The sequence below is a fragment of the Trachemys scripta genome, chromosome 1, assembly GCF_013100865.1.
Source record: "Trachemys scripta elegans isolate TJP31775 chromosome 1, CAS_Tse_1.0, whole genome shotgun sequence".
Lineage (NCBI taxonomy): Eukaryota > Metazoa > Chordata > Testudines > Emydidae > Trachemys > Trachemys scripta.
This window is the reverse complement of record NC_048298.1, coordinates 271,839,663-271,861,067: the sequence shown is the minus strand read 5'-3', so window position 1 is coordinate 271,861,067 and position 21,405 is coordinate 271,839,663. Positions and strand designations below refer to the sequence as shown.

At 42.6% G+C, this 21,405-nt stretch overlaps 1 protein-coding gene and 1 long non-coding RNA gene across 2 annotated transcripts in view; one reads left to right on the top strand and one right to left on the bottom strand.

Annotated features, from left to right (window-relative positions):
- Positions 1-12,753, bottom strand: part of KLHL1 (kelch like family member 1) — a 427,542-nt gene extending 414,789 nt beyond the window's left edge. Inside the window, exon 1 of the mRNA XM_034758372.1 lies at positions 12,205-12,753. Within this exon, the coding sequence (XP_034614263.1) occupies positions 12,205-12,644 (440 nt within the window). The 5' untranslated portion in view covers positions 12,645-12,753. The remainder of the gene's footprint in view (positions 1-12,204) is intronic.
- On the top strand, positions 12,219-15,071 carry LOC117870903. Its single transcript, XR_004644065.1, has 3 exons — positions 12,219-12,306; positions 13,386-13,486; positions 14,170-15,071. It is a non-coding gene; the product is annotated as an uncharacterized LOC117870903 (long non-coding RNA).
- The last annotated feature ends 6,334 nt before the right edge of the window (positions 15,072-21,405 follow it).

Here is a 21,405-nt window from a genome sequence, read left to right as displayed (position 1 = left end):
TTGTGCTGCCTACCTGTAGTACTATGTTTTTATTAAATAAATAAACCGAATAAAAAACTAAAAATGAAAATCTCTAACCAAATAAACTAATTAAACATTTAAAGTAGAAGGCAGCACAAAATACAATGAGAAATAGATTATCCTCTAAGAGGAATATTTTAGAGATCACAAACATAGTAGCCCAAATGCAGATCAGTTATACCAGGTCTATAATAATACATTTAAATCAGACTTTTTTAACTATAATGAAATCAGCACTCAAATTTTCTTCCTACTTGGATATTTATGACTTGTACTAAATCTTACTCATAAACACAAAGAATGTTTCAACTGATATCAGCTGATACAATATATTCAATAAAGTTATCGGAGGTAAATCTGAAGTGTTATCTTGTATAGCTGGGCAAATTACTCCAAACCTGGTATGCATTTTCCAAAAGTAAATAAACATCTGTGTTCAGATTTTTTCACAGAACCTTTCTCTCAGCCCCCCATATTCATAAGGAAACTTTCTACAATTTTAAGACAGCATAAATACATTGATCCTTTCTCCATATCTGACTGATATTTCCTAAATTCCTTCATTAACAGGATTCGCTGTGGTTCGCCGCTCCAGGCCAATGGGGGCGGTGGGAAGCGTCAGCCAGCACATCCCTTGGCCTGCACCGCTTCCCGCAGCACCCAATGGCCTGGGACGCTAAACTGCGGACAGTGGGAGCCGTGATCGGCCAAACCTGTGGATGCAGCAGGTAAACAAACTGGCCCAGCCCGCCAGTTGTTTGTCCTGGCTGGCCGTGTGCCAAAGGTTGCCGATCCCTGAGTTAAAGTCTGCAGCTTTGGGGGTGTGGATCAGATCTGGGATTGTGTTGCAGCAGGCTAGCATGTCTGGCTCAACAAGGCAGGGTTCTGGAGTCCCAAGCTGGCAGTGAAAACAGGCTCAGAGGTAATTCTAGTACATCAGGTGACAGTCCCAAGGGGTTCTCTGTGACTGAACCCATCACAGTGGGTGCACAACCAGTTGAAAGACCATACTCAAAGAGCAGTTGTCAATGGTTCACTGTCAGACTGAGGAGGCACACCTAGTGGGGTCCTGCAGGGGTCAGTCCTTGGTCTGGTAATATTTTTATTAATTACTTGGATAACAGAGTGGACAGTATGCTTATAAAATCTGTAGATGACACCAAACTGGGAGGGATTACAAGCACTTTGGAGGACAGAATTAGAATTCAAAAGGACCTGGACAAATTGGAGAACTGGACCGAATTCAACAAGATGAAATTCAACAAAGATAAGTGAAAAATACTTCACATAGGAAGGAAAATCAAACAGGAGCTACAAAATAGTGAATAATTGGCTAGGTGGTAGCACTGCTGAAAAGGATCTGTTGGTTACAGTGGATCACAAATTGAATATGAGTCAACAGTGTGATGCAGTTGTGAAAAAGGCTAATATCATTCTGGATTTTATTAACCGGTGTGTCATATGTAAAGCACAGGAGGTAATTGTCCCACTCTACTTGGCACTGATGAGGCCTCAGATGGAGTTCTGTGTCCAGTTTTTGGTACCACACTTTAAGAAAGATGGGGAGAAATTGGAGAGTCTTCAGAGGAGAGCAACAAAAATTATAAAAGATTTAGAAAACCAGACATATGAGGAAAGGTTAAAAAAACTGGTCATGTTTACTGTTGAGAAAAGAACACTGAGGGAAAACCTGGTAACAGCCTTCATATATGTTAGGGTCTGTTAAAAAGATGATGATGATCAATTGTTCTCCAGGCCCACTGAAAATAGGACAAGAAGTAAAGGGATTAATATTCAACAAAGACTTAGGTTAGATATTAGGAAATCCTTTCTAACTATAACGGGAGTTAAGCTCTGAAATAGGTTTCCAAGGGAGTCTGTGAAATCCTCATCACTGGAGGCTTTCAAGAACAGGTTGGACAAACACCTATCAGGGATGGTCCTGCCTCAGCATCATGGGCTGGACTTGATGATCTCTCAAGATCCCTTCCAGCCCTACATTTCTACAATTCTATTATTCTATCTTAAATTCAGCAAAGACATGGAAACCTTTTTCTAAGTGTTGACTGATCAGGGAATACAGAGAACAGAGAAAGGATGGGCACTGTGTGTAAATGAATTGTTCAACCTCTCATTTGTCACTGATTTGTGAGGGCTCCAAAATTTGATCTTTCTCTATGGCAACCTAAGCGATAAAGAAATATGTTGCTAATCAATATGTTTCATTTTCCAAAACAATATAATTTTTTTCTCCTTTAAGTTTGTCTTGTACAGTTGATCTGCATTCAACTTCCTGCAGAAGCACAGAGCTCCTAACCAACCCCAGAAAGGACTATATGTTAATCTTGATTCAAATGGGAACTCCCATGGACATCAGTAGGAGTTCTACTTCAGATTATACACTAATAAGGCCTAAACACCTGTGGGATAATGCCTGGTGATGGTTAGAGCCAGAGAAATGGCCGGGGCCCAAGTGGCAGAGATTGTTGTCCTCCAACAGATCCTCCTGAGTGAAGGGAAGGAGTGGGTGCAGTGGCACTGGCTGTTGAGGCTGGCAGAGGCTATAGAACTAATGGAGGACTACTTAGCGGCTAACAGTCCAGAGACACAGCCTCTGAAGTCCGGAAGCCCGAGGAAGAGATACAGACAGGCTGGGGGGAGCCCCCGCAAAATGGACCCAGAGGAAGCATGACACCTCCCCTGACCTCTAGCTAACCCCTGAACCCTCAAATGCAGGTAGCCAGGCAGCTGGACCCATACCAACAGGGAAGGAGACCCTCAGGAGAGACAGAGCCCACCAAAGGTTGACTCCAGGGCTGGGGGAGCCAAAGACCATTGCTGGGAATGTGCCCAAGAGGGACACTTTCAGCCCTGACTCCACCCATGCTTCCCCACTCCGCCCTACCCCCATTCCAACCCCTTCATCAAAGTCCTCGCCCCAACTCCATCCCCTCCTTGCCCCTATTTGCCTCTTCCCCGAGCACACCGCATTCCCCCTCCTCCGTCCTCCCCGTTCCCTTCCAGTGCTTGCCGCCACAACAGCGGGAAGGGCTGGGAGCTAGGGGGAGAAGCAGGGAAGGCGCATTTAGGGAAGGAGGTGGAATTGAGCTGTGGTGGGGCGGGGCAGGGACCTGCTGGTGGGTGCAGATCAACCACCAGTTGTTCCCCGTGGGTGCCCCAGCCCCGGATCACCCACAGAGTCAGTGCCTATGAGTCTGTATCAGCAAAAACAACAAGGAGTCCTTGTGGCACCTTAGAGACTAACAAATTTATTTGGGCATAAGCTTTCGTGGGTTAGAATCTACTTCATCAGATGCTACATAACTTCAGCTGGCCCTTGAGCCTGGAAGAAAGGTCCAGAAAAACATATGGTCCTGGTTTGAGTGGAAGGAATCCCCACAACAACCTTAGTAGACTCTGGCTGTAGCCAGATGATCATTTGGGAGGGACTCGTTCCTGACCTTGAACTCTCCGGGACAAGTACACACCTACAGAGTATCCATGGGGATACACAGCCCTACCCAACTTCCTGTGTAAGACTTGAGGTCCACTGCCGGGAAGAAACCCTCCAGGTTGGCATAGCTCCCAAGTTGGCCTACCCTGTGATGTTGGGGCGAGAATGACTGGAATTCCGGGAGATCCTGAAGGACCATGGCAGACTACATCCAGGAGGGGGGAGAATCAGGATCAACAAGGGGGGAACTATTTGGCCACCCCTCGGACCCAGATCCTGGAGAAGGGCCATCTAAATCCCCTGAGCCATCCACCAACTCCCATCCAGGCACGAAGTGCCCTGTAGAAGATGCCCAGGCGGAGTTGGAGCATGATGGGAACTTTGTCCAAAAGCAAAGGGAGCCCCTGTCATAACTATAAAGGGAAGGGTAACAGCCCTCCTGTGTACAATACGATAAAATCCCTCCTGGCCAGAGACCCCAAAATCCTTTTACCTGTAAAGGGTTAAGAAGCTCAGGTAACCTGGTTGACACCTGACCCAAAGGACCAATAAGGGGACAAGATACTTTCAAATCTTGGTGGGCGGGGGAAGGCTTTTGTTTGTGCTCTTTGTTTTGGGGGTTGTTCGCTCTTGGGACTGAGAGGGACCAGACATCAATCCATGCTCTCCAAATCTTTCTGAACAAGTCTCTCATATTTCAAACTTGTAAGTAACAGCCAGGCAAGGCATGTTAATTTTATCTTTGTTTTCTCAAATTGTAAATGTTCCTTTTGCTAGAGTGTTTACCTCTGTTTGGTGTAACTTTGAACCTAAGGCTAGAGGGTGTTCCTCTGGGCTCTTTGAATCTGATTACCCTGTAAAATTATTTTCCATCCTGATTTTACAGAGATGATTTTTACCTTTCTTTCTTTAATTAAAAGCCTTCTTTTTAANGTTGTTCACTCTTGGGACTAAGAGGGACCAGACATCAATCCATGCTCTCCAAATCTTTCTGAACAAGTCTCTCATATTTCAAACTTGTAAGTAACAGCCAGGCAAGGCATGTTAATTTTATCTTTGTTTTCTCAAATTGTAAATGTTCCTTTTGCTAGAGTGTTTACCTCTGTTTGGTGTAACTTTGAACCTAAGGCTAGAGGGTGTTCCTCTGGGCTCTTTGAATCTGATTACCCTGTAAAATTATTTTCCATCCTGATTTTACAGAGATGATTTTTACCTTTCTTTCTTTAATTAAAAGCCTTCTTTTTAAGAACCTGATTGATTTTTCCTTGTTTTACGATCCAAGGGCTTTGATCGGTGTTCACCAGGAAATTGGTGGAGAAGTCTCTCAAGGCTACCCAGGGAAGGGTTATAGTACTTGGGAGGGAGATATTCTGAAGGGGAGGTAGACAGAGTTTCCCAAATAACTCATAAATAATTTGGGTGGTGGCAGAAAAACCAGATCTAAGCTGGTAGTTAAGCTTAAAGGTTCTCATGCAGGTCCCCACATCTGTACCCTAGAGTTCAGAGTGGGGAAGGACCCTTGACAGCCCCCATTCTTAAATCAAGCCTGGGAACAGGCAGCAACCCCAGACCAAGAAAGGGACAATACCCCTCAACCTTCCCAAGGACCACAGTTTGTGATCTGGGGAGACCACCTTTACCAAGTGGTGCAGGAACCCCAAACAGGAAATTATCCGACAGCTCTTGGATTACACCGGAATCTCTTGCAGCTGACTCACGCAGTACCCTGGGTGGGGCACCTGGGTAGAGAGAAGATACTCCAGAGGATAGCACATTGGGGTTTTTTTTGGCCTGGCATACACCAGGAAATAAGGGATTATTGTGTCCCGAATGCCAGTGGACCAGACAGGGAACCGATTCATCCTTGTACTTATTGATTATATGACACGGAACCCCAAGGCCATCCCCATGCGCACACCTATGGCCCCTAACATTGTGACGCAGTCAGTGAAGGTTTTTGCTCAGGTCAGGATACCCACGAAAATCCTAACCGATCAGGACACCAATGTGTCCTCCAAATTGATAGCTGAGTTGTGCCACCTCATGAACATTAGAACCCTCAGGACTTCAGTGTACCACCCACAAACTGATGAGTTAGTCAAATGCTTTGATGGAACCCTCAAGTCAATGCTCCACATGTTCATAGAAGATGATCCCTGACATTGGGACTTGTTGCCCCACTCTACTGTTTGGTGTGTGGGAGGTCCCCCAAGCCTTGACTCCCCTTTGAGCTCCCTTGTGGGAGACAACCTCAGAGCATCCTCAACCTCCTGAGAAACAGCTGATATGCACAAGAGACACAGGTCCTGGGAACTACTCACTATGTGTTATGACTCCGTGAGCATCTCCAGGCCTTGGGCACCTTCGCTTGAGTGAATCTGTTACAAGCCCAGCGAACCCAGGAGTAACAACACAACTCAGGGACTAAGGTACACAGCTTTGAGCCCAGGGATTGGGTTCTACTATTATTTCCCTCCACTGAGTCGAAGCTATTAGCCAACTGGCAAGGCCCCATTGAGGCGTCTCACCAGGTAGGACCAGTAGATTATGAGATCAGGTTGCCGGGGTGACGGAAGCATGTATGCACATATCACATGAACTTGTTGAAAGCCTGGAAGACAAAGAGGCCTTATTCATCGCACCTTCACCCCCAGAACTGGAACTGGGTCCCCTTGTGGGAGAACCTCCAGAGCCGAAGCCGGTGGTAATGGGAGAAGGCCTTGGCCCCGCACAACAGGAACCATTACAACATCTCCTACAGGACAACCTGGACGTCCTGTCAACACTCCCAGGGCAGACCGATCATGACCGTTGGCCTCTCCCCGGGAAGATGTGGAACACTGTCCACCAGGATTTGGAGACGATGCTTGAGTTGGGAGTGGTGGAAGAATCTCAGAGCGAATGGCGAATGGTGAAGCCTGATCATACTGGTCCTGAAACCAGACAGGGTCATGCCTCAGAAGTGGGATTAGGGGCCGTCCTATCCCAGGAAATCAATGCAGAAGAACACCCCATTTTATATCTGAACCATAAACTGTTCCCCAGGGAGACTCAGTATTCGATGATCGAGAAGGAGCCCTTGGCAGTGAAGTGGGCTATCAATGCTCTATGCTACTATCTGCTCGGTAGCACCGTCACACTGATTACCGATCCTGCACCCCTCTGATGGTTACACAGCATGAAGGACACCAACCCCAGGATTATGCGTTGGTACCTCTCCCTCCAACCATATGACTTCCACGTGTCATCGACCTCGTAAGGTTCATGCCAACGTGGACTTCTTCTACAGGCTGGAAGGGGAGGAGAGGGAGATGGACGACCCACCGGGGTCCCTCTTAAGGGGTGTCTGTGTGACGGGATGTACATATCACGCACTGGGCAAGAGGAGTTAACCCCACAATATGGTTGGCAGATGTCCTGCCTCTCAGACCGTGCTGGGCATGCTCCAACTGCTGCCGCAGTATAAAAGGGAGCAGCCCAGCTCATTCTAGGTTGACCGACAGAGAGGACCTCATTTTCTGAATGCTCAACTGAGTCTCTGATTCCTAAAAGTGCTGAGCACTCACAGCTGCAACAGAAGTCAATGGGAACTGTGCTTTGAACTTATAAAGTGATATATGATGGTAAATGCTCTGCAAAATCATGTCCTAGGAGTCTCAAATTGCACACCAAAAATTAGTGAATATTTTTGACCTTTATCTCTCTGTATCTCAGTTCCCCACTTGTAAAGCAGGGATAATAACACCCTCACCTCACAGACGTGTTATGAAGACAAATTAATTAATATTTTTGAAGCAGTCAGATACTCTAGTGACTGGAACAAGAGATAATCCTGTGAGGAAATTGATAATTCTGTCTTCAGAGCAGGGTTTCAATATTGTGCTTTAATTAAGGTCTGGGGCCATACATTGAACAATGAGGATAAAACAAAATATTGAATAACAGCTGATTAATTGCGCATCCTGTGCACTGCATGAGGCAGGAAAAACTAGTATGTGAACATATAATTAAAGACTGTATCATAAAACATATGCCCATGAGGGCTGAATTAAGATTGCACAGGCAATGTTACGTCCTAAATTCTGAGTGGTTGACTTTGCAATCTTAACAATGTTCTTTTAATAAGGTTTTTGTGTATGTCATTAATAATAAATATAGCTGATATTTTTGTATCTATTGTTATCTCTAGGTTGCCTATCAAATCTTTAAATCCAAGCTAAATCAAACAATCAACTGTCAACTATTTTAGCACTATATATATGCAGAGGTTTTAACTATTTAATTAATTTAAGTATTTGATAGTAGCAATAAAAGAGGCAGAAAATTATGAGGGTACTCTACCTGATATGATGCCCAATCCTGGAAAAAGTGATGTGTATGAGCATCTTTACTTGTGCAAGTCGTGTCGTTGGTATCAATGACACTGTTAACATAACTTTATGCAAGTGCATACGTGTTTGTGGGATTTGCTCCACATAACTCTTTGCAGGTGAACAAAATCAGTTTGACATAGCAAAATGTGCCTTTTATGATTCAATTAAACTGACATTTGTATAATACCCTTCATAAAATGTATTCCACACTATTTTACAGAATAGAAAAGTCAAACTTAAGAGTTAAAGTAATTAAGACCAAACAGCTAAATTGTTAGCTCAGATCTAAATACTGAGCCTGTGTCAAGAGTCATGAATCACCAAAGGAAAGAAGTTCCACCTATAAGGTATGCTGTTGTTAAAAGCTGTCAGCACAAAGTTATTGCATCAATAGATGGGAATTGTGACAGACTAACAATATCCTGTAATATCCTGGACAAACCTTATGGAATTAAGAGAAAATGTATTGAATTAAATTAATACTTACTGAATTAGGTTTAATATCATTGAGGTCCACTGTATTAAAAATGCAATTTTTGTGTGTGGTGTTATGGAATTGTATGTACCTTCTCTATTAGTAGGCGGATGCTAATGTAACTCCTTCATTAACTACCCTGTGAAGACACCCCCCTGGAAAGGTACACATATACTAGTTCAGACTGGATTCTTCAAGGACCAACATACAAAGAAAGGATTTTTTTGTTAAATAGCCTGGTTTTAAACTGGCTCGGTGCCTTCTTCCTGATCCAGCAAATGGACAGGATCCCTGGTCCACGGTGAGCCCCAATCCTTAGTGGGGGGTTGGAAGGACTTGGCCTATTGAGATCCATAACACTGGATCCTAATTCTGAGTTGAGAATCTTATGAACTTGTGATCACAGAAGAGAATCTTTTTGTGGGGTTTTGAAGGCCTGCTCTTACCAGAGCCCATGTTAGAGTTGGGGTGATGTCTGGTAAGCTTATTAGCATGTGTGTAGGTTCTTTTATTGTTCTTAATCAGTTTTCTAAACAGTGCTTTTACCTTAAAAATAAAATAGGCTTGCATAAAAAGAGCTGTGTGGCATCTATAAACATGGGCTATCACACTATTAACAATCTCTGAAGTGAAAGCAAGCAGGTGTGCTTGGGCAAGTTGTCTCTGCTGGAAATAACATAGTGAAAACAGGGAACTGTGTAGCCCGGAAACACCCCTAGTCAAAAGGGACCAAGATGTGGGTCTTTCTCCACCCAAGAAAGGCAACAGCTGGGATGCTGGAAGCTTGGGATTGGGTGCCCTTAATGGACCACTGAGGGGAAATACAGTTTCGGTTGCCCTGAACAGTGACAGGAATTCCAATAAACTGTCTGAGCATGAGCATGCAGATCAGATCAGAACCCAAGGAAAGACATGAATAAGATTCATACTCACAGAAAATGGAATCATACATTTAGGCCCTCCCATAAAATCACTGCCTTCCTATACCTGTTACAGTGTTTGATTACATGCACTAGGAACTCACATTATTCCATATTGTGTTTATGTTAAGAACACATCACCCATCAGCAAAAATAAATTCTACAATTCGTTCATGCTTATGAGGTATTTATTTAAAATTTCAAACATGAAAATATGTCTTAAAATTACTGTTATGAAAAAGCTAACTTTCATTCAAGAAATGCAAAATTATTTCCTTTCTTTTCTTGAAAGGATTTTTACTGTATATACTGTGGATTTATATTTCCTATAAGACAGATATACCATCATACTAAAGTACACCATTTTAGGAATAACTTACGTTATCTTCAGTTTATCATAATATCAAAAGGTATACCAACAATTTCAATGTATGAATGGAATTTGAAATCTTACAGGACTTCCAGTTTTGTAGTAAACAAGTTTGCTGTTTCAGTTCCCAGAATCAAAAGTATTTGAAGTGTTACAGCAGTCTTAAACCACATATCAAAATATGGGAAACCAGAGCTGCAAGACTTGAACAATTTCATACTCAGTGGGCCGAACACATTGGTATATGGTTAGCAGGTTTGCACTTGTGCCATAGACCTAGATAGAATCAGGCTGTCATTCAACAATGAACCATAGATCATATATCTTACAGAAACAATGATGTAAACAAGCAGTGAAGTTGATACTACATTTCAGCAATCATAGTTTCTATAGAAAGCAAAACAAAAGTGGTCAGGGCATAGAGAAGATTGTTGGCAGCACATGGTAGCTATCAGTCAGGTGTTAAACAGTAAGATGAAATGTCAGTTTTTTTGAATGTAGAAGTATACTTGACTAACTGTGCTGAACAGTACATGTCAGAAGGATAAAGATGATGATGCTCTATTACAGAAAAACAATTATTTCAATACTTTATACCCTCACATCATGGTATTGAAAACTGAAATAGTTAAATTGAAATTATCCTGTATTGTAAAACTATTTTAATCAATACATTTTTCTTTTTGAAAAACAGGTTGTTTTCTTTTTTACCAATAAAACTGTTTTCCCTTCTTTAATCTAACCATTTGAAATACTCAAAACATTAATATACGAGTTTAACAAAATAATAGCAATAATAGATGGCTTTGTATGTTACTGAAGTAACAATGAATCTAAAGCATAAAACCAATGCAGTCTGAAAACGTAAGAACACACATAAACCATTAAACACAACTCATGTCAGAAAATACATATCTAATTATCATACCTATCCTCATGGATAAAGCAATTCCATTCAAATTCAGTAGGCTGGAAAGTATTTTTTCTTTGGTCAATATGCAGCATCTCTTAGGATCCTTAAATCAATGATGCGCCCAACAATAAATGTGTGCACAGAAAATGTATATGAACTATAAATGCTTTTATTATGAAGTGCTGATGGTTTTCCTTATATATACATTGCAAATATTTGTATCTTTAATTCTATGTTAAACACCCAACTCATTCTGAATAATAATCTCCAAAGTACATAAAATTTCAGCACCAGTGATCTCCCCTTTAACAAAGTACTCTAACTCATGCCTTGGATGGTCCACATTTGTTTAAACAAGGTAGCTACTGTGAAATGAACTACACTAATTGATAAAAAATGTTAAAAACCTTTTTCAAGTAAATTAAATATGTTTTTGGTCCCCAGGTGAAAGCTTTTACATTCTCGAGAGTGGCATCTGTCAAATGAAGTTTGATCTTCAATCATGTGAATCACAGAGAACTTATACAATGTTGTCTCTGCACATAATAAGATATTTAACATATGTGTTATTTGCAATACAGCAAACAGAATACCTGGACTTGCCTTTCTGTTTATAAATAAAACTGAGGAAAAAGTAAATGTAGAGCAAAAGAAATGCAATGAAAGTTACTAATGTAATGAGTAAAGTAGGGGAGACAGACACTGATGCAGTGTTGATGGACCTCAGGGATCTACTCTTCAGTTTCACTTGCCTCAAAAAGTCTTGTCCCCTCTACACTGAATGTTAATTACACTCCACTCTTTTAATGACTATACTATTAATTTAACTTTTCACTTCTTTTTACCCTAAGAAGTTAGAAAAATAACTGAATAACGGGGGGGGGGGTGCACGGGATGGGGATCTGAAAAACACATGCCTGAAATCACCTTTCTCACTGTCTTAACTTGTAGTTTCTCAGGTATCTCCTTTGCTCTTTAAGCTGGGCAGTTCACCATTTTAAAGGTAGGTTCTCATTGTCCTAAATACTATATTGTCTCTGAACTTGCCTATGCAGTGTAAAGGAAATTGATTTGAGGAGAGAGAAAATGCTGAGCCACCATCTTTTAATATTTAGGTAACAAATTTGAAAAAAAAAGTTCCACATCCTCAGGTAATCTTTTTCTATCAAATTTTAGGTTTTTGATGCTTTTAGTAAGTCTTTTCCATTTAAAACATCTATAGTGACATTTTTAGTAAACTTTTTTTTTCAAGTTACCATTTTTCCCCTAATGTGTAAGAGCTAGTCAGTTGGTTTTGACTAGCACTTGTCATGACACCAGCAATTTACGGGAGAGAGGAATAGCAGACATGTCCTGCCCATTGCTGTAAAGAGCTAGAGGAAGGTCGAGAGTACACCTAGAAGCCAAACACCCCCCCCCCTCCCCGTGCAATCCTGCTGGCAATGACCTAAGTCCCCAGGCTGATGAGCCTTGTGGAGCTGAGCTTCCTCCTGCCGGGACGACCCACTTGCTGGCCCAACTAAAGTTGGTCACAACAACCCAACCAACAAGAACCCTCCAAAGTTGAGGCTGGCTTGGCCGTGAACACGGACACAGTCTGGGGAGCATCAAACCTCAGATCTCCTCTCCCCCTTAACCTCACCCCCACAGATGGGCTGCGCCGCACGGGTCACTGTACCTGTGTCCACATCCTTCACCTGTTGCTTGGCTGCTGCAGTCCGAACAGTCCGCCGGCTCCTCCTTCATCTCCTGCAGCACCAGCGACTTCTCCTGCTCTCGGGTAAGCTCCATCCCGCCGCGCACCTCCTCCTCCTCCAGGGTCTCCACGTAGAAGACGGTCCTGGGCGACGGCCGCTGGCCCAGCCCATGCCTGGTGGCGGGCAGCAGGGTCCCGTTCAGCGGGCTGGAGGAAGAGGATTTCTTCCAGAAGGCGCTGCTGCCCCTCTCCTGGTTCTTCAGCAGGCGGCTCTGGCTCGGCCCCCAGTGCTCGAAGCTGCCGTCCGGCTGCAAGCAGCCGCCCCCCACCGGCCCGGCCGGCGCCGACGGGTGGCTGAATAGTTTCCAGCGAAGGCGCAAGATGTGCTTCACGTCAAAGTCCTTCCTGCCCGAGCCTGACATGTTGCTGCTGCTTTGGGCAAGCGGGGAAGAGAGCGAGGGGATAAGAGCACCGCGCGGGAAGGGGGCTGCAGCCGGGGAGGCACGAGCGGCGCGACGCGCAGCCTGACACTGCAAAATGGCCCAGGCAGGAGGGCGCCCGCTGAGCTGCTGCGCCCAGCCCCGCGCGCGCGCGGCGATGGCCCCCCGGCAGCTGCGGAAAGTCCCGGTTTAGCAACCCCAGCCTCTCCAAGCACAGCTGGGCATGCTGAGGGGCCCGGCCGAAAGCAGTGGCGCGGGGCGGGGGACACACACACGCAGGGAGGACGGAGAATGGAGAGGCGCACCGAGCTGGAGAGCGAGAAAGGAAAAGCGGGGGAGAGAGGCAGAGGCAGCTCTCAGGAAAGAGAGAGACTTGCAAAGGAGCGGGGCTGAGGGAGGCTGCTCGAGAAGCACTAATCTGATTCACAGACACAAGCCGAGAGCGGGCTCAGCAGCCGCCGCCAGGGTATAACGCCGGGGGGCTCTTCCTCCGCCTCGCATTGCTCAGTGACAGGGTAGAAGGAGAGAATAAAGTCACCCACCCACCCTCAGTCTCTCAGGGGATTCCCCTGCTTGCAGTTATCTGGGCAAGCAAAGCCTGGGAGCTGGCGAAGAGAGCAAGCGGGGCTTCTTTTATATACATCACGAGGCGGGGGGACACCAGCTCCCCGCCTGTGAAGCTGTCAAGGTCCTCACTGTACAATTTTCCATCTGCCTCCTCAGCGCCTCCCTCCGAGCCGCCCCCTCCCCTGTAGGTGACGCAGATGTGCACTGGAGCCTTCAGAGAGGAGAATCAGATGCATACTTCAATCTTCCTCAGTCAAGTAAGTCTGTAGGTCTAACTGTCGCCGTCCCCCCTCCTGCCCGTGCAGGTCTTTTGATTTTGGTGCTGAGACCGCTGCATGGCCCTGAGAGTAAAAGGATGTCAACAAATGCAGCAGCAGCAGGAGTAAACAAAAGAGCGTGAATCACAAGAGTGTGCAAACTTCATAGACTGTGATCAGGTTGCAGGTTAAGGACTAGCTGCCTTCATTAGCCTCCTGCCTTTGTGTTCTTGCAGTAGTAGAAAATACTAGATAGAGGGCCATCACACATCTAATTCTTACCCTTTGTCTCTGCCATTAATGCAGTCAGACAGTACGCCCAAGGGATGTTCAGTCACAGCAGAGACATTTGCTTAGGGGTAGGTAAGCATTTGGGAGGGGTGTTGTAAAGGCCATTGTGCAAGTGGGACATAATCACAGAATGAAAGATTTTACGGTGACAAGGCAAGGAGAGGAATACAGTGGCAAAACTGTATTGGACGTCCTCACCTTCTAGCTCATAAATCATTATATGCATGATGGAAGGCTGTAGTAGGCAATACAATGACACACACAGCATTTGCAAATCACTTCCTTGTCTGAAATTAGTTGTTTGGAGGAGGAAAGAGAGCTTTTCTCATTAAAAAATTGATAATAAGCTCATGTTTTCCTCAGGATACTTCAGTATTTTTACCTTGCTTTAGTGAGCCATCAAAAGAGTGTTACACCAAGCCCTTCATGAATGCAAGTGGAAGAAGATGAGAGATGATTTCCCTAACGCAATAAGAGACAGCTTGAATAATCGTCGAGAAGAGTACAGAAGTCAAACATTAGCAGTTCTATTACCGTTCTTTTATATCATTATTGAGCTAGTAAAATCTAGTTATAAGTCAATATTAGAGTTTGTATTCTAGCCTAGACAGTTATGTATTTTAATAGAACAAGAAATTCAGGACACAAAGCCCTACTTTCAATGGAAGAAAAATCACTACTGTGCATTTTAAATATTGATTTATGTAATGACAGCTGAACTGCGAAGTCCCCTGTGCATTGATTTTGCTCTCAGTATTCAGTGATAAAAAAATGATTTAAAAACCCTTTAAAGAGAACAGCAGAGACAGCTCATTTTTATCAAAAACTTAACTGTGTAAATGTGTCCCATTTGGAAGATTAGTGAAGGAAAGTGTAAACCAAAAACAAAGCAGAAAAAGCGTTGTCACTTTAGAAACTTGAACGTCACACCTTATTGTGTCAAAACTATTTGTGAAGACACCAGTGTTAAATGTATGTTCCCCATATAGCCTCAACATGTGGTAACATGCCATAAAAGATTGAAATATAAATGTGCAGTTAGTTTCAGATATTTTTCTGTATTTAACCCTTTTTAAAAATATTCTTAAAGTTTGAAAAAAATCACTCTTGAGCTGAGTAGGATTGTATGTCACCAAATATGTTACAAAGTTCAGTGACAGGAATTTGGCATCTGGTAATTAATGTCTATTTGATTGTTGTGATGTAAACAGTTGATGTGTTTTAAAACATTACCTTCTCAACTCGACTGTAATATTTTTATATGGTTATTACTTTTGGATACCTCAATAAATATATTTAAGATAGCATATTTAAACAAAACTAGCCAAATTTTCAGATGTTATTCTAACTAGTGCTTACTATCTAACTAACTAAAGCATAACTCGACAAAAAAAATTGATTTAGCGAACAAATTTTATCAGCGTTTGAACAAAATTATGTGAAAAATTCTAAAGAAATTTTAAAGCAAAGTGTATGCTCTCACTGACATTGAACTCATGAAGTTCTTGCAATTTTTTCTTTCTTGTAACTAAATCATCAATATTTTGCTTACAGAATTGGATGGTAGCTTTAATGTTAGTTGAATCATCTGCTCATCAAGACACAAGTGTTGACTGCAAATCAGGATGTGTTGCCTTTTGTCTTGGTATCTAATAGCATATAGTTCACCATACAGATCAGTGTGTATTTCAAATATGAACACAGAGAAACACATTTTTACCATGTAGATGTGGAAATCCCCCACAGGCTTGCTACTTTGCTCCATATTCATCAATGTAAAAAATTATCTCTATCACTATGTAGTAAGCAAGAACAACAACAAAGAAGTAGCTCATGTTATAATACAGTACCAAGTTGATTTCTTAGCACAAAGTATAACAACTACCTTAGAAAAGTTTGCTTTACTTATGTTTTTGAGTTTTTGCTGTTGGTGCTTCTGCTGCACCAAAATTGTACCTTTAGAAACTGTCATGTGGGGTGGGAGGAGGACACATTGTACATCCTCATATGCCACGATGACTACAAAATACATTTAAAATATATTTGTGTAGATGAAACTACTGGGCAGAAAATAACTTATAACAACTATTTATTCTGTAGACTTAGTGTTGTAAGGAGGAAACCTACCAAAAAGTAAAAGGTGAGGAATATAGTTATGTTCTGTTCCAGAGACCTAGAGATATGATACCAGGGATGTATAATAGGAGTCTTCACATATTAAAAAAGTCAGACATGTTTTACATTGACCATACATAGTTTTGCTAATGAACAAAAGAAGCAAGAAAAGACAGGGATGCCTGTTATTGAAGGAAAGCATCTTTTTGCCTAATACACCAGAGAAATTGTTCAAGAACAGTTCATCCTTGCAAAAACATGCACCATGAAAAGCTCACAAGGTCATTGTAAGCTTCAATTATCAGCCAGGTATTGTAAATGTTGGCTGTGCAAGTTTAACATGCATATGTTATGTTTTTCATTCATTAAACCACATCTGTACTTGATTATCCCAGTGCCATTAAATTCATCTTCTCTACCCTTTCTGCTTACACATAACCACATATGTTGGATGAGTATCCCAGGCCTCAAATACGCCTTGTTAATTCACACCATTTTAATTTAGTTTGCATGGAAGTGGCACATAGCTAATTTTTTCATGCATATTGCATGAAAATATATGATAAAAGGGTCAAGACTTAGAGCTCTTTTGCATTCAGATTCATACTATCTTCTATTTTCTGTCTTTCTATCCAAGTGTTGTGCTAGTGAATTAAATCAGCATGATAGGGTCCCTCATGGAATCTTGTGCATGTGTTCGTTCCGTGTTTATAGAAACTCTACCTAGGTAGATGTATTCTTTTCATAGCTCATTCCACTTATGGTGGGAAGGTATTATCAGAGAGGGTCATACTGGATTGACTTCATCTCTTCTGGGAGTTCATTCCACTATAAACGCCCTTGACTGTGTCTGTGAATTATTTATTTCTAGGTTTGATGTGCTTCATCTTGGGCTTTACCAGTTGTATTGTCCTAGATGAGTGCATCTGTTATGGTAGGTCATGAACCAAGGCTGTAAACGGCAACTGAAGCAGACTGTGGACCAGTGGAGGGATAGTAGCACAGGGCGATGTGTTCACGATAGAACATCTCACTGAGCATATGTGCAGTTATATTGTGTATGAGTCTCTGCATTGCAGTCACATTCAATCTCAGATATAGTGAGTTGCAGCTATTTGTTCTGGAGGTGTTGAACATGTGGATCACTGTGGCTAGATCCTTATCGGGGAGGAAGAGGTGATGTTTCCTAGCAAGCTGCAGATGGAAGATATTTTTTAGCCACTGATATTACATGATATTGGAGTCTTAGTTTTGAATCTAGCAGTACTCCATGGCTTCCTGTTATTTTGATAAACAGCAGCCAGAGGCCTTTGAAGGTGGAGTGGAAAGGGGACATTGTGTTGGCTACAATAGAGCAGGCTAGATTAAATGGCACCCAAAGAAATCTCTGCCAGGGAGGTTATATCAGGTACCTCATCCAAAATGAAATCATGAAGAATGTTGATTTTGTTGATGGCTGACCTTGCATTCAACAGCAAGAAAGTGAGGCGGTGTAATGGGGTTGGCATCTGCCTCTCGTGTGTGCCCCCTTTTCCCTGGCCGATAGTGCCTGCAAACACAGTCTTTTCATGGGGTAGGGGGAGTACCCACCTCTCATGGATGGCCCCTTTCTCTCGATTAGATGTGAGCCCGCTTTTCTTTTTTGGTCTTATATCAGGGTGGTGCCTGCCTCACGCAAGCACCCCCCAGCCGCTGGTTCTCTCAGCTGCTCTTCGGCAGTTCAGCCCTCCAGCCGAGCTGCACATGCTGTCTCCCCTTCCAGGGTATACAGTCCAAGTTCTTTCTTGGACCTGGTATGGGGCTGTAGCTCGAAGGCTTTTTCTCCAATGCACTGCCTTCTTCAACCACCCAGCTGGGGTCCATCTTGGTATCCTCAGCTATTGTCCTTTTCAGCAGTCCTCCCTGGGCTCAGTCTACTACCAGACCAGCCTGGCCCATCTCAGTACCCTCGCCTGGTCTGGTCCTGGGCTCAGTCCCCTGGTCTCAGCCTGCCCGCACTGACCTTTTCATTGCCCTGCTGCTACTCTATCCAGCCAGCCAGGCATTTGGTCTTTGGCAGCCTTCCCAGGGCTCAGTTCCGCCTGATGAGCTTTCTGCAGTGAACTGCCCATGGCCTGCTGCTCATTTAGCCAGCCAGGCACCCAGTCCTCCCTCGTCAAGCTCCACACAGCAACTGCAGGCTCTGCTCTGTTGCTTGCCTTTTATCTGGCCTTTCTGGCCCCTTATTGGTCGCTCCAGCAACCCCTCTGATTGGCTGCTCTTCTGCAGCCACTGTAGGCTGCCCAGAGGCCTTCTCGCTGCTCTGTTCTGGGACAGGGTGTGGTAGGGCCGCAAGGCCTCCAGCAGGGGCCTCCAGACCTAGTCCACCCTGCCACAGGCTGTTATCAATGAGCCAGCTGAATCATATATAGAAAAGCATGTTACTGGAGACAATAGAATGAGAAATTGGTGGGACTAGACAAGCCATAAGACTACTTGAAAAGTCATAAATTGCTGAGTAAATACCGTTGTAGTATGTGGCGAAGGAATATACCTTACATTAAAGACATCTGTCTTTCAAACTTTCTAATTGTGCTCAAACATCTATAAACAGTAAAGTAATTTGTGCTACATGTAGATGTACATGGTTTGATAGATTATTGAAAACTGCGTAACTCTTCTTGGTGGAAAATAAAGTGACTGATAATACTGGGAATAAAAAATATCAAATACGTGGTATCAGATTACTCATAAATATTTTATGTTTGATATATTAATGTAATTCATCTTGGGGTACAATATAGAAGCATACAGCTAATGATCTTCCAAATAGATCTTGGGGTGGATGCAGTGCCAAAGAGTGGCCACAACTTGTTCCATAACAGGCAGCCTATAGGGGACCAGCAGCACTCCACAAGAAGTGGCTGGTTTAGGCCACATAGGGAATATAGCCAATGTAAGCACTGATTCAGCATAACCCATGTGAAGCATCCACCGGAGACTCCTCTGGAACTGCTGAACAATTATAAAATTGCCCTTTATAAGCAGACACTTTGGAGGACAATTTGGAATGTGGCAACGGAAACATAGGCAAGTCATGGCATATGGGGGCAAGAAGTTGTGTGGTGGAGATAAGAGAGAAACCAATTCAATTTTTTTGCTTGGAGCACATCCACAATTCATTACATTCCTGGGAATTCTGTTCTGACGGGTTTATATGAATGTGTTCTGTTAAGAAAGTGGTATTTTTGTTACCTCTGCATTCCTCAATGGATGAAGTGAAGCTCTTGGATTGTTTTGTTTTGTTTTGTGTTGTCATAAGATTTGTAAATATTCTAATTGTACATCCCCTACCTACAGTGATGTACAGACACATTATTTTAAATATATATATATATAGAGAGAGAGAGAGAGACTGAATTATTTAACTTTTTTGAATCTAGTCTGGATATACATATTTTTTAAATTTATGGATGACAAGCTTTGTAAAGTGTTCCCTGACACAATATGTGAAGGACACTATATAAAATAAATTGTGTTATGGGCTACTTCATTTTGAGGGACAGTTAAATGCATATCAGTTTGTTGCTCCTTTACCTTAGACCTTAGTCCATCCCATGCTTTGCTGCACATTGGGCTACCCATATTTGCCATTCTTGCCTGTCAAATGCCCTTCTCTCCAAATCTTCCCATTTCTTGTTGAGGTGATTGACATCATTCAGAACTGTTCATTTTCATGTTATTCGTGGTCTTCCTCTCTTTCTTCTTGCGTTTTCTGGCTTCCATTCAAGGGCGGTATTTGGTAAGCATTCTTTTTGAATTCTCAGCACATGTCCAAGCCACTGATGTCTTCTTTTGTAGATTATTTGTGAGACGGTACCTTGTCCAGTAATTTTTCTGACTTCTTCATTCGTCTTCCTATCTCTATATGTTATTCCCAATATTCTTCTCAGATATTTGTGATGAAATGCATCCAGCTTTTGCATATCTTTCTTGGTAAGTTGCCATGTCTCACTGCTATATGTTGTGATGGCGACAACAGTTGCTTTGTACATATTCAATTTTGTCTTGAGGGAGATGTTTTTAAGTTGCCAGATGTTTTTGAGTCTTCCAAATACACCGTTTGCCTTCCCGATTCTTATTATTATTTCCTCGGAACTAGTACCATCTTCGCTGATCGTACTTCTAGGATACGTAAAATTGTCCACCTTCTCCAGTTTCTCATCTTCAATTTTGATTTCTGTCCCTACAGTCCCCATTAATATGATTTTACATTGCTTTGTATTGTGTCTCAAACCTATCTTCTCCATTACTTGTTTTACTTGGTTTGTGCATTTTTGTAATCCATTGGCATCTTCACTGATAAGAGCGATGTGGTCAGCTCCTTTAGGTTAGGTGAAATAAAGTTCAGAGAGCTTGTAATAACAAGTCTTCAGTCTTAAAATGCAATTATTTTCTTTGTACTATGTATTTTGCAGTTTTATGAAAAATAATATGAAGAGCAAAGTGCAAACAGCAAGCCTTTTGTTAGCAGTCTATGTGCTTCTACATGCTCTTTTTTCTGCAATTTACTGTTATATTAAAATATGTTAAAACATAGAGCAAGTAGCATCAAATAACTTCTAATCAACTGCTAGAAAAACATGGGCTTTTATTTCCCCTTACTGTTGCAAAGTAAGAACAAGATTGATATAATGAAATTCTGTAAAGTTAAAATGAATGGGATGAATCCAGGATGTGCCCTGAATATTAGACACACAAAAATGATTAGGAGAAGGAAATAAGTTTTGCACATCTCTTAAATGCCTGACCGCTTAGCAGGATGGGGTGTTGAATTGGCCAGATGAAGATAAAGCTTTCTTCACTTTCTTTTTTTCCTCCTCCTCACATTTTCTTTTGGGTACAGGGTCCTTAGGGCTTCAGGTTTTGGCCATATTGCATCCACTAGGAAGGGGGACATACAGCTAATGATAAGCACCTGCTGCATTCACTCCAAAGGTAAAGGAGTGATAGGAAGGAATGCAGCAGGTGCTTATCATTAGCTGCATGTCCCCCTTCCTAGTGAAGGTGTATTTCCCGCCCCTTGCATGAGGCACTATTGAGCAACAGAAATCTACCCCATTGCATGTAACTTGTTTTGTTTTTTTTTTAAGTTGGCGCTTGAATTCTGGGCTATGGAGGGCTGTAGATAATAGCTCTTTGACAATAGGAAGATACTTTTTCCTCAAGAGAAAATTGTCCAGAATTTCATGGGTTTGTTTTGTTTTTCCACTTCCTTTCATCAGCTAAAAAAGTGTTGGTTGTGGTTGTTTGGTTGGTTTTTTATTGTTTGTTTGTTTTGTCGTAGTTTTGTACCTGATTAGGGTATGTATGTCCAACTAGCAACACACTAGCCAATTTAGGAAGACTGCTTGGAACTCATAGACTCATAGACTTTAACGTCAGAAGGGATCATTATGATCATCTAGTCTGACCTCCTGCACAACGCAGGCCACAGAATCTCACCCACCCACTCCTGTAACAAACCGCTAACC